Source organism: Carlito syrichta, unplaced genomic scaffold, assembly GCF_000164805.1.
Source record: "Carlito syrichta isolate Samal-C Ts95f unplaced genomic scaffold, Tarsius_syrichta-2.0.1 Scaffold302955, whole genome shotgun sequence".
In the NCBI taxonomy this organism is placed as follows: domain Eukaryota; kingdom Metazoa; phylum Chordata; class Mammalia; order Primates; family Tarsiidae; genus Carlito; species Carlito syrichta.
Window position 1 is genome coordinate 329407 of NW_007247051.1, and position 16425 is coordinate 345831.

Below are 16425 nucleotides of genomic sequence, written 5' to 3' on the forward strand. Positions count from 1 at the left end.
GGCAACGGAGTGAGACTCCAACTCAAAAAAAAAAAAAAAAAATAAGTACAAAATAACCTCAGAAAAAATGAACTCTTTAGTTATAGGAGACCCATCAAGGTAAATAAATATTGACATCTATTATTTACACTCAAAAAATTTTACATTTTCTTCTGTTAGATTTCTTTAAGACTGGTATGGTTTTAGTACACTACTCATGAGTGTGAAACCCCTAGTTTCCCCCAGTCTAAAGGGACAGCTTGTAGAGATGTGATTCTTGGACAAGATCTGCAGTTCTGATTTGCAGTAAAGGCAGCGGGGAGCCGTGTGCCCAGTCAGAGGTCAGCTGTGCCCCGCAGGTCTGTGGCACAGGAATCAGCAGTCATCTTCCAAGTCTGAGGGTCCTAAATCTGCTGTCCTGCTTGTTCTTTTACCACTTGTCAACAATCCCTTCTCAAATTCTTCTTCAGTAATTTTGCCTTTTTTTAACCTTTTCAAGAGCCTTGTGTCATTAAGAAGTTCCTCCATGTCCTCATCTTCAATATCAGAACCCTAAGTGCAGAAGAAACCAACAAACTACTAAGTTTCTCAAACAGTTTTCAATCAAGAATTGTAAGTTCTCAGATCAACTTCCACAAATACAGCAACTCCCCCACCCTAGTCACCAACAGAACAAGAATTTGAGAGCCCCACACGATTCCTTTTTAAAGATTCTATTACAGGCAGGCCTGTAATCTCAGCATTTTGGAAGACCGAGGGAGGACTGCTTGAGGCCAGGAGTTAAAGACCAGCCTCGGCAACACAGCAAGACTATTTACACACACATGCACAAACATATGATCTATTAGAATAAAATTTGTTAAGAATTTTTCTTTTTGAGTTGGAGTCTCACTCTGTGGCCCAGGCTGGAGTGCAGTGGCACGCTCATGGCCACCCCAGCATCGACTCACTGGGCTCCAGTGGTCCTTCCACCCCAGCTTTCCAAGTAGCCAGAACTACAAGTATGCACTACCACGCTCAGCTAATTTTTTATTTATTGTAGAGACGAGGTCTTGCCAAGTTGCCCGGGCTGGTCTTGAACCCACAGGCTCAGGCAATCCACTTGTCTCAAACTCCTAAAGTGTTGGGATTATAGGCTGAGCCACCAAGCCCAGCCTTTTCAAAATTCTAATTTGAAATTTAAGTAATAAAGAAAATTGCAAACTTTATTACCTCTTCCCTTTTCCTTTTCTCATTCATTTTTTTCTTCTTTTCCTTTTTGGCCTTCTGCTTTGACCAAGCTTTATTTTTTATGAATTTTTTTCTCCCTTCATTTTCTATTTTCTCTTTTCTTTGTTGCTCCAGTAGTTTCTGCCTCTGCTTTTCTCTAATTTTATCTTTAAATGGAATAGTGTCTGTGTCAACGTCCACAGGTACAAAATCTGGAAACTGCTTTCCTCTCAGTTCTGGCATCTTGGGCATCCTCAGCAGGGCAAAACCTCGTGCAAGGCTGGCAAAATCAAGGTCTGGTTAAATCAAAATATCAGAGTTAGCAAACCCAGAGTACGGCTATAAGAAAACCATGGAAGACTCCTTACAACACAGTTTTTCCTCACCACAGAATCTAATGAATTCATCTTACACAGAAAGGAATTCCCAGTAGCCAGTGGCCAGTTTTTAACTGTTTAGAAAACACCAAAACCTAATATTGATTCCTCGGCCAGCACCTCAGTGCACACTAAAATCCCACTAGACAAGGAGAAAACCACATTTTTATGAGACAAATTGCTTAGTGTGGTAAGGCCACCACAGAGTTAAGGTGGAGGCACAATTATGTGAAGAAAAAGTCCAGCTTACCCTTTAATCTGAAAATGAGGGTGCATTCATGCTTTGCATAAGCCTGGACATATGACACAAAAGCTTTCATGCCCTTTTCAAAGACAGCTCTGTCGGCCAGGGCCAGGGACTTGAGCTTTGGCAGAAGGTTGGCTGTGTTTTTCTCGAGCATCTTCTCCTGCAAGGGGCACTGCACAGAGACCACATTCTCACCTCTTCTGACCAGCATCACCTCATCCCCAATGCTCCCCCATCACAGTCAGCACCAACAACGCCCAAGGCAAAACATTTTAATCTTAAATCAGAGGCCCACACCCTAAATCCAAATCAGGTATTTTACTTGATCCAAGTAAAAAGTATTTTAAATTTCTTTTTTCTTTTTTGAGTCAGGGTCTCACTCTATCGCCCAGGCTAGAGTGCAGTGGCACTCTCATAGCCACCGCAGACTCGACCTGCTGGGCTCAGGCGATCCTTCCGCCTCAGCCTTCCAAGTAGCCACAACTACAGGCACGTGCCAACACACCTAGCTAATTTTTTGATTTATTGTAGAGATGAGAGCTCGCCAAGTTGCCCAGGCTGGATTCAAACCCGTGGGCTCAGGTCATCTTCTTACCTTGATCTCCCAAAGTGCTGGGATTATAGGCGTGAGCCACCATGCTCAATCAAAATTTCTAAAACATCTAAAAGACAGATTTCAAGTCTGAGGCAAGAAGATCACCTGAGCCCAGGGATTCAAGATCAGCCTGGGCAACTTGGCAAGATCTCATCTCTATAATAAATCAGAAAAATTAGCCAAGCATGGTGGCATGTGTCTGTGGTTCCAGCTATTTGGAAGGCAGAAGGATCACCTAAACCCAAGAAGATCAAGGCTGCCGTGTCCATGAGCATGCCACTGCACACCAGCCTGGGTAACAGAGTGAGACTCAAAGGTTTTAAAAATAAATAAATAGTAAATAAAAGTTAGATTTCACATGCTAACCTTAATCTGGTAAGAAAGTGTGGCCAACCCTGGGTCTGTGTTCTCAAGCAGGACACTCCACCAGAGTCCACTGCCACAAACCCACATGAGGCTCAGTCACTCTATGACCGAGATGCCACAACAGTCTTCAAGCCTGCCAGGGTCCCCCACTGCCATCACCAGCCCAGGGCCTGTGACCTTGCAACCCATGACAATTTCCTAAACATATGCAAGAGAACTGTCCCAGCTACCCTGTCACTGAGTGTTCTACATGAAAAGAAAAGAGGGCTTACTTTCTGGTTGATTGCAAGGAAATTGATGTACGACTCTTCCATGGGCAGGAGGAAAACCAGAGCACTGCCACCATGGCCGATGCGGGCTGTGCGGCCGCAGCGATGCACAAAGGCACTGTGAGAACACAGGACAGAAAGGGCACCCAGATGACAACAGCTGAGCATACCCGAGCCCAAGCCACACAGCTGTCACAGCTAAACTGCTATGAGGAGCCGCCAGACTCCACAGTTCAGTGCAGACTCAACCACTTACCAGTGTGAGGGACAAAAGAACTTGCAATTACACAGACATTGCAAACAGAAATAATTCTGTAAGAGACACTTAATGGGAACTTGAAGTAAAACATATTAACTTTTACCTTTCCCTCTGATCATACAGGCAGGACATGGTCCCAGTAGAAAATTTGGGGAACAATGAAAAGTATAAGAAATAAAATGAAAACAACCTATTATCTCAGAAGCGACCATTATCATCACTTGGGGGTTTATATTTATAGGCATTTTCCTATGTTTAGAAGCATATGTTAGGAATGTAAGCTTACTTTTGGAGAAAATAACTGCAATTTTCTTATGTAGTGTTACGTATTGCATTTTCACTTAAACATTTTATCATGTGCATTTCTGCAAGAACTTAGAGTATTTGAAAATGTCTTTAATTGCTGCAATATAAGATCACTATCTTGGCCGGGGCTCGGTGGCTCAACCTGTAATCCCAGCACTTTGGGAGGCCGAAGCGAGTGGATTACCTGAGCCTGCAGGTTCGAGACACACTCGGGCAGTTTGGCAAGACCTCGTCTCTACAGTAAATCAAAAACAAAACAAACAAACAAAAAAACTAGCCGGGCATGGTAGCGCATGCCTGTAGTTCCAGCTATTTGGAAGGCTGAGGCAGAAGGATCCCTGGAGCCCAGCAAGTCGAGGCTGTGGTGGCCAGGAGCATGCCACTGCACTCCAGTCTGGACGACAGAGTGAGACTCCAACTCAAAAAAAAAAAATCACTATTTTACCCAGTGAAATGGGCAGGTTATTCACCCTGTTTTTGCTATTTCAAATGATGTCCTGGTGAACATCACTGAGTGTTCCTCTTGCCCAGGATTCCCATCTCCCTAAGCTGGATCCTAGACAGAGAGGGTGCAATTCTTCGGGCCATACCTTGCACTGCTGGGAGGGTCGTACTGCAAAACCCAGTTTACTTCAGGGATATCTATTCCCCGGGCCATCACGTCAGTGCACACTAAAATCCCACTAGAAAAGGAGAAAACAGCTTTCTGAGCAGGGAGGCACCATCCTCCCCCACATCCAACAGTCTCTGCTGCTCTTGATGATGATGGTGGGAACACACAGGTTCCCAAGTTTTTCACAGAAGCAAGTACGAATTGATGTTAATATTCTGACTTTAATATTTTGATTTTTTTGTATCTCCTGAAAATCTCCAGTACGTTACAAATTCCTGATGAAAACTGAGTTGAGGAGCAAGACGGTGGAAGGATTTTTTAAATTAGTGTATTTCCACTTGAAGAACAAAACACTAGTGGGTTGACTCCTTTGCAGCCCTTTTAAGAAACAAATGGAATTTTTACTCCATAACTGAAACACAACAGTCTGGTGTATCACTTTGCCTGTAAGAATACTTTTAGGCTGGGCTCGGTGGCTCAGCCTGTAATCCTAGCACTTTGGGAGATTGAGGTGAGTTGGGTTGCCTGAGCCCGCAGGTTCAAGACCCGCCCGGGCAACTTGGCGAGACCTCATCTCCACAATAAATCAAAAACGAGCCGGGCGTGGTAGCGCGCGCCTGGAATTCCAGCTCTGGGAAGGCGGAGACGGAAGGATCGCTGGAGCCCAGCGGGTCGCGGCTGCGGTGGCCGGGAGCAGCCACTGCACTCCAGTCTGGGCGACAGAGTGAGACTCTAACTCAAAAAAAAAAAGAATACTTTTAATGTGGTCGGGATGCCCAATGATTAAGAAAAACAGGGCCACTGCCTTGCTCACTCTGGTGTGGCCATGTGCTCTTTGAGCTATGGCTGTCACCACGCTTCCTGGCTTTGGCCCCCTCCCCCACCTTGGGGAGGTAAATCTTCTCTCTTCTCTCTCTTTCTCTCTCTAATTTACTTTTAAATAAACTTTTCTTTTCTTTAAAAAACAAGAAAAACAGAAAGTTGCTTCTACGCACAAACCAAAATAAGTCATGGTCATTAAGTGACCACAAGTTCCATGTTGTATAGCTACAAGCCTCAAAAGCCACAGTTTCCAAACCACCACGACTAAAGGAGGTTCCTTTCTGCTCTACTATCCACAAACCTTCGTCACAGCCCTCCGCTGGCCAGGCACGGGGAGATCCAGGAGTGAACACCAAATGCAGAGCTCTGTGGAGCACACACTCTAGCAGGGGGTGCCTCACTAAGGACAGTGAAGTGTACAGGGAGTTAGGCCAGGGGGCTCTGGAGGCTGATGCAGAGGAGAGGCAGTCACTGGGTTAGGGAGGGGAGAGGGTTCTGGACAGGAACCAGCAGGCCTGGGGAGAGGACAGGGGAAGCAGAGGGAGAAAGGGCGAGTGTGGAGACTGAGAGACATGCAGAGTGGCTGGAGACGCGCCATCTTGGGCCAACCCACCTCTGCAGTCCGCGGAACTCCATGAAGATCTTACTGCGCTTGTACTTCATCTTCCCATGTATGCACATTATCTTCACGCCCTTCACCAGGGCCTCCAGGGCCTGGCCGTAGTATTCCACACAGGCGCAGGTGCTGTGAAGGGGAACAGAGGGCTTGGAGCTGGTGGCCACCTCAGCCTTTCTACAACTTGGAGGAGAGAACAGTGAGCAACACGTGCAGTCGACACGATCTGTTACTCTCCTTGGGCCGGGTGGCTCATGCCTGTAATGTCAGCACTTGGGGAGACAGAGACAAGAGAATTGCCTGAGCCCAGGGGTTCGAGTCCAGCCTGGGAAACTTGGCAAGATCTTGATCCCACAATAAATCAAAAAATTAGCCAGGTGTGATATGGCGCACACTTGTAGTTCCAGCTACTTGGAAGATTAGACAGAAGGATTGCCCGAGCCCAGCAGGTCGAGGCTGTGGTAGTCATGAGCATGTCACTGCACTTCAGCCTGGGTGACAGAGTAAGACTCCAACTGACTGACACACACACACACACACACACACACACAAAGACCCTCCTTTGGAGAATGAAGGGAATGACTGTGAATATCATCCACAACTAAGCTCTAAATCTGAAACCCTCTCAGCCAATGGAAAGCCAATGTTTTGACAAAATCTCTTCAGGAGTTAAAACCCCAAGGATATATTCTACCATGAAAGATGTTCTAGCAAGGGGAATCTCCCTGGCCCCTTGATAAAGGAATTAAAAAAACAAAAGCAATAACATGTTAGACACAAATAGTCTTACAAGATTTTTAAGGCCTGGATACAATGGCTCACTCCTAGAATCCCAAGGCAAGAGGATTGCTTGAACCCAGGAGTTTGAGACCAACCTGGACAACAAAGCAAGACCTTGTCTTTACAAAAAAAATGTAAAATAAATTAGCTGGACATGGTGGTGCACATCTGTAGTCCCAGCTACTCAGGAGTATGAGGTAGAAGGACCACCTGAGTCCAGGAGGTTGAGGCTGCAGTAAGCCGTGATCCTACCTCCACACTCCAGCCTAGGCAAGAGACAGAGACTCCGACTCTAAAAATATATATATATATATATTTTTTTTTTTTTTTTTTTTTTTTTAAACACTCCTGCTTTTTCATCAGGGACCCATTTCTTCCTCAGTTAGCAGGATTCCCAAGAGTTCAGCAAATAATCCAAGTCAGACCAGCCAGATCCCTTCTCCCAGATATTTTGGATATGGGGCTGAGTAATCCAAGAATGGAAGCAGGCAAGAGCACAGTCATCCCAGTGAAGATGCACCCCAAGGTGATGGGGCCATGAACTCCTGCCAGGGGGCGTCTAGGGGCTGGGCACTCAGCTTTCTCTTTGAGTCTGTGAGCTCCCAATCCAGCAACCGTCTGATAAAGTTGACTCTGACCCCTTTTTTCCTTAACTGGAAGGATTCCGAGTGATTTCTCATCCTTTCGCAAGTGAGGGAACTGAAGCTGACCAGAGGCAATGAGGAAGTGGCAGAGCCAGAACCAAGGTCTGATTCCCCCGTGTTCCTCCCACGACCCTAGTCTGCAGCATCCAGCGTGGGCCAACCCCTATCTACTTAAACACCCCCCCCATAAGTGACTGCTACCAGATTTGTCACTCTTTTCCACCACGAGTCTCATAAGTGTATGATAGAGGGGTGTTTTATACACCAAGGGTCATAGTCCACAGATCCTGAAAGGAATCTGGTGGGTCCCAAAATCAATTTAACGGGTCTCGGCCAGCTTTTTTTTTTTTTTTTTGAGTCAGAGTCTCTCTCTGTTGCACACTCATGGCCACGACAGCCTCGAGTTGCTGGGCTCAGGTGATCCTTCCACCTCAGCCTTCCAAGTAGCTGGAACTACAGGCACATGCCACCAAGCCCGGCTAATTTTTTGACCTGTTATAGAGATGAGGTCTCGCCAAGTTGCCCAGGCTGATCTTGAACGCGTGGGCTCAGGCAATCCTTTCACCTCAGGCTCCCAAAGTGTTGGGATTATAGGCATGAGGCATGAGCCACTGCACACAGCCTAGCATTTTTTAAAAAATGAAATGAAGTAGAACAGAACAAAAAACATCAGAATGCATCCCACCTGGCAGAAGGCACCATTTTATTTTATTTTCATTTTTGTGTGCATACTAAATTGTATTTCTTACTGTAGTCAATGCAGCTGATGCATCTTATTTATAGAATGATGGATGAAAAAGAAACATAAAATTTGGTACTGCCAAAGATCAACCCATTTTTATTTGGAGGAGATAGAGAAAAAAACACAACCAGCCCAACGAACGTACACATCTGTTCCCATCTTGCCTTCTGACCACAGGACAAAGCCCCACTGGGGGAGATTCAGCCGGTGGCTGATCAAACACCACTCCCAACCATTGTTCCCTTTGCCTGCCTCTACTACAGAGCCAGGAAAGCTCCACGTTCATTTCCTTTGCTGCTCTTGGAAGTAAGGAACTGCCGTGTGACCTACTTTGGGCTCCTAAGATGAATTCATAGCCGAAGTCAGCTAGGTGGAGGGGTTTCCAAGGAAGCTTTCTGCTTGAAAGGGATGCTACAGCTGACACTGTTCCCCACCTTTCTTCTCTTGTCCTTCTCCAGTGCAGGCATGAGAGGGTGTTACAGTGGCTATATGGAAACCATGAGGTGACATACACAAGGGACAGACCAAGACATTCACATAAACATTGACCTTGATGATACTAAGACATTAAGTCAAAGTCAGAAACTGCCTCCTATTGGACTTTTTTTTTTTTGAGTTCGAGTCTCTGTCGCCCAGACTGGAGTGCAGTGGCATGCTCCATACCACGGCAGCCTCGACCTGCTGGATTCTGGCGATCCTTCCGCCTCAACCTTCCAAGTAGCCAGAACTACAGATGCGCGCTACCATGCCTGGCTAATTTTTGGTGTATTGTAGAGACGAGGTCTCGCCAAGTTGCCCAGGTGGGTCTTAAACCTGTGGGCTCAGGCAATCCACTCACCGTGGCCTCCCAAAGGGCTGGGATTATAGGCTGAGCCACCGAGCCCGGCCCTGCTGGACTTCTTACACAGGAGCACAAGAAGCACGTCCTGTCTGAGCCACAGAAGTTGGGTTTTCAAAAAGGATTCCCGAGAGCACCATCAAACCCCAAGGGCCACACACAGCTGCACATTCTGGGTGTGGAAGAATCCCTGACTCCCCACCAGAGGCCCCTTCTCTTACCTGAAGAAGATCAGGTGTTTTTCCTGCTTATGATTTTGAAGAAAATGTACCAGCTGATTAAATTTTTCATCTGCCTTGCATACCTACAAAATAAAAAAGGAAGAAAATAAAATAAAAACAGTCAGGCGCGGTGGCTCACGCCTGTAATCCCAGCACTTTGGGAGGCGAGGGGACTGCCTAAGCCCAGGGGTTCAAGACCAGCCTGGGCAACTTGGCGAGACCTCCTCTCAACAATAAATCAAGAAAAATTACCTGGGCATGGTGGCACATGCCCTTAGTTCCAGCTACTTGGAAGGCTGAAGCAGAAGGATCACTTGAGCCCAGCAAGTCAAGGTTGCGGTGGCCGTGAGTGCGCCACTGCACTCCAGCCTGGGCAACATAGTGAGATTCCAATTCAAAAATAAATAAAACATTTACTGGCAATAATAATCCCATGGCTATTTACAGTTTCATCCTTAAATTTTAAGGAATCTAACTTCTTCCATGAACCTGACAGATTTTAATCAGAAAGCTAAATAGTCTACCTAGCTCAGAATGGACATCACCATGTACTGTCTGTAAACGTTTTTTATGTCACAACTACTTACATCACAAAATCATACATAATTGGAGAAACAGTCACCTAATATAACAGTCCCCAGATCTCAGTCCCAATATACATGCCAGCTATAACACCATCTCCGAGGTAGATTTTTAAAATGCAGATTCTAGCCAGGCTCGGTGTCTTAGCCTGTAATCCTGAGCTTTGGGAGGCTGAAGTGAGTGGACTGCCTGAGTCCACGGGTTCGAGACCCGCCTGGGCAACTTGGTGAGCCCTCATCTCTATGATAAATCAAAAATTAGCTGGGCGTGGTAGCACGCGCCTGTAGTTCCAGCTACTTGGAAGGCTGAGGCAGAAGGAGCCCAGCAGGTCAAGGCTGTGGTGGCTGGGAGCGGCCACTGCCCTCCAGTCTGGGAGCGGCCACTGCCCTCCAGTCTGGGCGACAGAGTGAGACTCCAACTCAAAAAATAAAATAAAGTAAGATAAAATAAAATAAAATAAAATGCAGACTCTTGGGCACAGCATACAGATTCTGATTCAGTGGGTCTGGGACTAGACCCAAGAATCCACATTACTGAAGAGTCCCCCAGGAGATTCTGATGCCAAGTTCAGAAGTTGCTGCTCTAAGGTGAATGCAGAGTCCAGAAAAGAATGTATTTAATTACCTGAAAGGACTCCATGGAGACAGATCCACTGTTTCTCTTAATGCTATCATGTTCCCTATTCAAACACCCAAACCAGAGACATTTAATTCATCTGAAAACATTTCTCCCTATATTTACCAAAATCAGATTCCCAGTTGGAAGTTTTTTTCTCATGTACTCAGACATCCCCAAATACAGTCACTTAAATGAATGCCAAATAGCAGAATGCAACAGTAGCCATAGTGGGTGTCCAAAACTAACATTTATTAGTTCAGGCTGAGTATCCCTTATCCAAAATCCACAGGATCAGAATTTTTTCAAGTTTTCAAATGTCTTCAGATTTTGGAATATCTGCATTAAACTTAACAGTTGAGCATTCCTGATCCAAAAATCTAAAATTCAAAATGCCCAAATGAGCATTTCCTTTGAGTGTCATGTTGACGCTCAAACAGTTTCACATTTGGGGCCAGGTACTGTGGCTCATGCCTATAATCCCAACACTTTGGGAAGCTGAGGCAGGAGGACTACCTGAGCCCAAGGGTTCAAATTCAGTCTGGACAACAGAGTGAGACCTCGTCCCTACAAAAAATTCTAAAACTTAACCGCGCGTGGTGGCACATGCTTCTAGTCCCAGCTACTTGGGAAGCTGAGATAGAATAAACACCTAAGCCACTCCACACCAGGTTGAGGCTGTGATGAGCCATAATCATGCCACTGCACTCCAGCCTGGAGGACAGGATGAGGCCCCAATTCAAAAACAAAGTTTCAAATTTTGGAGCATTTTGGATTTCAGGTTTCCAGGTTAGGGATGCTCAATCTGTATTTACTAGGAACTAAGCGTAGTCCTAGACATCTTTATGAGGATTTTGCTAATGAATCACACAACTCTGTGAAGTGGTATGCTACTATGACCCCCATTCTACAGGTGAGGACAAGGTAAGTTCATCAGTTACTTAGTAGGGCACAAAGTCAACATGTGCACTAGGCAGTCTTGCTCTAGAGCCCACAATTCCCACGCTGCATTATATACTGAGTCCCGCCCTCTGCCCCAAAAGAGCCCGCCTACTACCTTACCCACCTGGCCTCAGAAATGTCAAGGCAAGGAAAACTCCCACTTCCTGTGAGCCTGTCTGATTTCAATATTCTCTAGGCTTTTTCTGATTTGCAAACTGGGTCTACCTTATATCTGCCCGAGAATTGACACAAACAGGAGAGTAGGCCAGGTGCAGCGGCTCACACCTAAAATCCCAACACTTTGGGAAGCCGAGGAGAGAGGATTGCCTGAGCCCACGGGTTCGAGACTAGCCTGGGCAACATGGCAAGACCTTATCTCTACAATAAATCAAGAAAAATTAGCCGGGCATGGTGGCACGTGCCTGAGGTTCCAGCAACTTGGAAGGCTGAGGTGGAAAGATCGCCTCAGCCCAGCAGATTGAGGCTGCAATGGCCGTGAGCATGCCACTGCACTCCAGCCTGGGCGATAGAGTGAGACTCCAAATCAAAACAACAACAACAACAAAAACAAAAACAGGAGAGCAGTCTCTCCAACCTTATAGTCCCCAGCAATCAGCAGTAGGGACACTCTGGTTTTAAGACTAGCCTCTGTCTTCTTTCGTTTTAAGGTCAAGGTCTCACTCTGTACTAAACTGGGTAGGCTGCAGTGCAATAATACAATCATACCTCATTACAGCCTTGAACCCCTGGGCACCAGTGATCCTCCCACCTCAGTCTCCCGAGTAGCTCAGCTATGTTTATTTTTGTAGAGACAGGGTCTTGTTATGTTGCCCAGGCTGGTACAGCCCCCCAGCCCCCATTTTGAACAGCAGCCCTCTTCAGGAGCTGAGGAGCCCCTCAGGACCTAAATAAAAGGTTCCAGCTCAGCCGGACTCGGTGGCTCAGCCTGTAATCCCACGCCTTTGGGAGGCTGAGGTGACTGGATTGCCTGAGCCTGCGGGTTCGAGACCCACCTGAGCAACTTGGCGAGACTGCATCTCTACAATAAATTTTTTTTTTAAATTATCTGGGCGTGGTAGCACGTGCCTGCAGTTCCAGCTACTTGGAAGGCTGAGGTGGAAGGATCACCGGAGCCCAGCAGGTCGAGGCTGCAGTGGCTGGGAGTGGCCACTGCACTCCAGTCTGGGTGACAGAGTGAGACTCCAACTCAAAAAAAACACAAAAAACAACAAAAAAAGCCCCAGCCCCAGGCTATTAGGCTGATGTGCCCATAAGCAGACACACTGGTCTATGAGTTCCTCCGGCATCCAAATGGCACTGCCTCCCCTACTGCCTGTGCTCACTGCTTGACACCTTGTGGCCCATCCCAGTGATGAGAGAGATGACCAGGAGGGGCTCATGACTAAACAAACTTTCAAAAGCCTGTCCACTGCCTTGTGAGGAAACTGCAGGAAACAGCAGCTAGTGTTTACTGCTACCCATTCAAAAAACTGAATGCAGGTCAAAAACACAACATGTAGGTTACGAAGCAGAATGTCTCCACCTGACCACGTCTCCTCAGGAGTGAGCCTGTTCCTTGACTTTCTGTGTTCCATCTGCACATTTAACTCTGCCCTTCGCCCGGCAGTTGTGACAGGCCCAGGAACGAGAGTTTCACTGTGCCTGCACCCAGCACACCCCAGGTGCATTTGTAATAAAAACATTGGTCACAGCCAGGCATGGTGCTCACACCTGTCATCTCAGCACTTTGGGAGGCAAAAGTGAGAGGACTGCCTGGGCCCAGGGGTTCAAGACCAGCCTGGGCAACTTGGCGAGACCTCATCTCTACAATAAATAAAAAAATTAGCTGGACATGGTGGCACACACCTGTGGTTCCAGCTGTTTGGAAGGCTGAGGTGGAAGGATTACCTGAGCCCAGCAGGTTGAGGCTGTGGTAGCTGTGAGCGTGTCAGTGCACTCCAGCCTGGGGAACAGAGTGAGACTCCAACTTAAAAAAAAAAAAATTTACTCTCCGAATAAACCACAAGCAAATCCCTACAGCACTAGTCATTCGTTATTACTGAACCACAGGACTGAGGCGGAAGAATGCCCAGGTGCTCACCATGTAGTAGTTCTCTAGGCGGGAGGGAGTCTTCTGGGTGCTGCTGGCAGCCACGCCCTTCTCCTTCACTGAGACCCGCACTGGGTTCCGGAGGCCTGCTCTCACCAAGTTCTCCACTTCCTGTGTCTGAGTGGCAGAGAAAAGACCCGTCCTCCTCTGTTTTGGCAAAAACTCTAGGATGGTGTTTATGCTGAAAGAAGAAAACTCACATTTAATCCACCAATTGCCACTGTGGTCAATAAACAGTGCTGCATGATACTAAACAGGTATTTTAAAAGACTGAAAGAGTGCCGGGCTCGGTGGCTCAGCCTGTAATCCCGCGCCTTTGGGAGGCTGAGGTGAGTGGATTGCCTGAGCCCGTGGGTTCGAAACCCGCCTGGGCAGAGAGACCTCATCTCTACAAAAATCAAAAAAAATCAGCCGGGCGTGGTAGCACATGCCTGTAATTCCAGCTACTTGGAAGGCTGAGGCGGAAGGATCGCCGGAGCCCAGCAGGTCAAGGCTGCGGTGGCCGGGAGCGGCCACTGCACTCCAGTCTGGGCGGCAGAGTGAGACTCCAACTCAAAAAAAAAAAAAAAAAAGAAAGAGAAGCTGTCAAAATATTTACAGTAGGTATTACTGAGAGATGAGATTATGGGCAATTTTTGTTTCTTCTTCAAAAAAAATTTTTTTTTTTTTTAGTCAGTCTCTTTCACCCAGGGTGGAGTGCAATGGCACAAGAGCAGCTAACTGGAGCTCAATCTGCTAGGCTTAGGTAAACCTTCAGCCTGTCTCCCAAGCAGCTGGGACTACAGGCACATGTCACCATGCCTGGCTCATATTTTTTTTGATAGAGGCAAGTTCTTGCTATGTTGCCCAGGTTGGTCTTGAACTCCTGGCCTCCAGTGATCCTCATGCCTCAGCCTCCCAAAGTGCTAGGATTACATAAGTGAGCCACTGTGCCCAATCTGTTTCTTCTTCATACTTTTCTTTTCTTTCTTTCTTTTTTTTTTTAAATTTTGTAGAGACAAGGTCTCACTATGTTGCCCAGGCAAGTCTTGAATTCCTGGGCTCAAGTGAGCCTTCACCTCAGCCTCCCAAGTAGCTGGGACTTCAAGGATGAACTACCATACCCATCTCATACTTTCATTTTTCCAAAGTTTTTCCAACATAGGCCTATAATTGTACCTTTATAATGGGGGGCAATTAAAAGAAGAAAGCGGGCTGGGCTCGGTGGCTCAGCCTGTAATCCCAGCACTTGGCGGGGTTGAGGCGAGATTTGCCTGAGCCCGAAGGTTCGAGACCAGCCTGGGCAACTTGACAAGACCTTGTCTCTACAATAAATAAAATTTAAAATTAGCCAGGTATGGTAGTGCGCACCTATAGTTCTGGCTACCTGGAAGACTGAGGCGGAAGGATCACTGGAGCCCAGCAGGTCGATGCTGGGGTGGCCATGAGTGTGCTACTGTACTCCAGCCTGGGCAACAGAGTGAGACTCCAACTCAAAAAAAAGAAGAAAGTGAAATTAAGACAAAACTTTTTGAGACTAAAAACCACCAAACTGTAGACTTTAAATGGGTGAAGTACATGATTTGTGAATCATAACCCAATAAAGCTAATTAAAAAAGAAAGAAAGAAAGAAAAAGTAGCCAGGTGGCTCACACCTGTAATCCCAACACTTTGGGAAGCAGAGGCAAGAGGATTGCTTGAGGCCAGGGGTTCGAGATCAGCCTGAGCAACTTAGCGAGACCTTGTCTCTATAATAAATAAAATTTAAGCCGGGCTCGGTGGCTCAGCCTGTAATCCCGCACCTTTGGGAGGCTGAGGTGAGTGGATTGCCTGAGCCTGCGGGTTCAAGACTCGCCTGGGCAACTTGGCGAGACCTCATCTCTACAATAAGTCAAAAATTAGCTGGGTGTGGTAGCGCGCGCTTGTAGTTCCAGCTACTTGGAAGGCTGAGGCGGAAGGATCGCCGGAGCCCAGCAGGTTGAGGCTGCGGTGGCCGGGAGCGGTCATTGCACTCTAGTCTGGGTGACAGAGTGAGACTCCAACTCTAAATAAATAAATAAATAAATAAATAAATAGAAGTTAAAATTAGCCAGGTGGTGCATGCCTATAGTTCCAGCTACCTGAAAGGCTGAGGCGAAAGGATCACTAGGATCGCCTAAGCCTGGCAGTTCTGCAGTAGCCATGATTGTGCCACTGCACTACAACCTGCACAACAAAGTGAGACTCTTGACTCAGAAAACAAAACAAAACAAAATACAATGGAGAAAAATACATTTTAAGATCAAAGATAGAAGAACTGGAAGTAAAACCATATGGTAGAATTTGAAGGCTAAAACTCCCTAATGATTTGGAATTCAAATGTGGTCAGTCAATACTCTGCTGTGAAGTGATAAAGGAATTCCACTGTTCTCCTTTCTACCATATCGTCCATTCACCCACAGCCTGTGAAGTCCAAAACTCAGTACCTTGCCTCAAAGCCCATGTCCAGAAGTCTGTCTGCCTCATCCAACACCAAGACATCCAGGGACCGCACACAGCTGGCCAGGTCCAAGCCTTCCGCCTTCCTTCGGAACATGTCCTCCAAGCGGCCTGGAGTGGCCACGATAATGTTCCCACTTTGAAAAGGAAGTTAAAATTTACCACACTCTGGATCATGGCAATACTGGTGAAAAACACCAAGTTCCATATCTCCCAAAAGTCACTTAAGTCCCAGTGGAGAGAAAGAAGACCATGAGAGTGCAAGAGAGGACTACAGGGTAGCAAGGCTGCGAGGGAGACTGGTCAGGGTTCTGAGCTATGATCCAGCAGGCAAACTCTGGCTCCTGGGGCCACAACCAGATTGCTACCTGTCTTTGGTGTTTTGCTGGTGCACAACCATGCCCACTCAGTCCCTTATCATCTATCTCTGCCCTCACATTACAGCAGCAGTTGAGTAACTGCAACAGAGACCACATGGTCTGCAAAGCCTAAAGTCTTTACCAACTGTTCTTTTACACAAAAAGCTTCTTAACCTCTGACCTACAGCAAGCTATACAACCACTTCAGACCCCAGAGAACTCATCTGTAAACTGAGAATGTCGACAGAATTAGAGTCTTATATAAGGACCACAAGCTGGCAAACTTACAGCCAGATGTGCCCCACCAGACTGGCAGACCTGAAAAACATTTTTTTTTCTTTTGAGTTGGAGTCTCACTCTGTCGCCCAGACTAGAGTGCAGTGGCTGCTTCCGACCACCGCAACCTCGACCTGTTGGGCTCCGGCGATCCTTCTGCCTCAGCCTTCCAAGTAGCCGGAATTACAGGCATGCGCTACA

General features: G+C 46.8%; 2 protein-coding genes across 4 annotated transcripts in view; one reads left to right on the forward strand and one right to left on the reverse strand.

Annotated features, from left to right (window-relative positions):
* EIF2B1 (eukaryotic translation initiation factor 2B subunit alpha) overlaps window positions 1-2832 on the forward strand; it is an 18440-nt gene extending 15608 nt beyond the window's left edge. The window contains exon 9 of the mRNA XM_021711965.1: window positions 2822-2832. The gene's annotated coding sequence lies outside the window, so the exon portion shown is untranslated. The remainder of the gene's footprint in view (window positions 1-2821) is intronic.
* The window catches only part of DDX55 (DEAD-box helicase 55), a 23845-nt gene continuing 7473 nt past the window's right edge, over window positions 54-16425 (reverse strand). The window contains exons 6-14 of one of the 3 annotated variants that reach the window (XM_008057344.2): window positions 15577-15726; window positions 13124-13313; window positions 8884-8966; window positions 5656-5787; window positions 4198-4290; window positions 3046-3160; window positions 1816-1984; window positions 1192-1484; window positions 54-531 (exon numbers count right to left, since the gene is read on the reverse strand). In XM_008057344.2, the coding sequence (XP_008055535.1) occupies window positions 355-531; window positions 1192-1484; window positions 1816-1984; window positions 3046-3160; window positions 4198-4290; window positions 5656-5787; window positions 8884-8966; window positions 13124-13313; window positions 15577-15726 (1402 nt within the window). In that variant the 3' untranslated portion in view covers window positions 54-354. Of the gene's footprint in view, window positions 532-1191; window positions 1485-1815; window positions 1985-3045; window positions 3161-4197; window positions 4291-5655; window positions 5788-8883; window positions 8967-13123; window positions 13314-15576; window positions 15727-16425 lie in introns of those variants that run through there. The other 2 variants (XM_008057345.2, XM_021711963.1) reach the window with 2 other exon arrangements.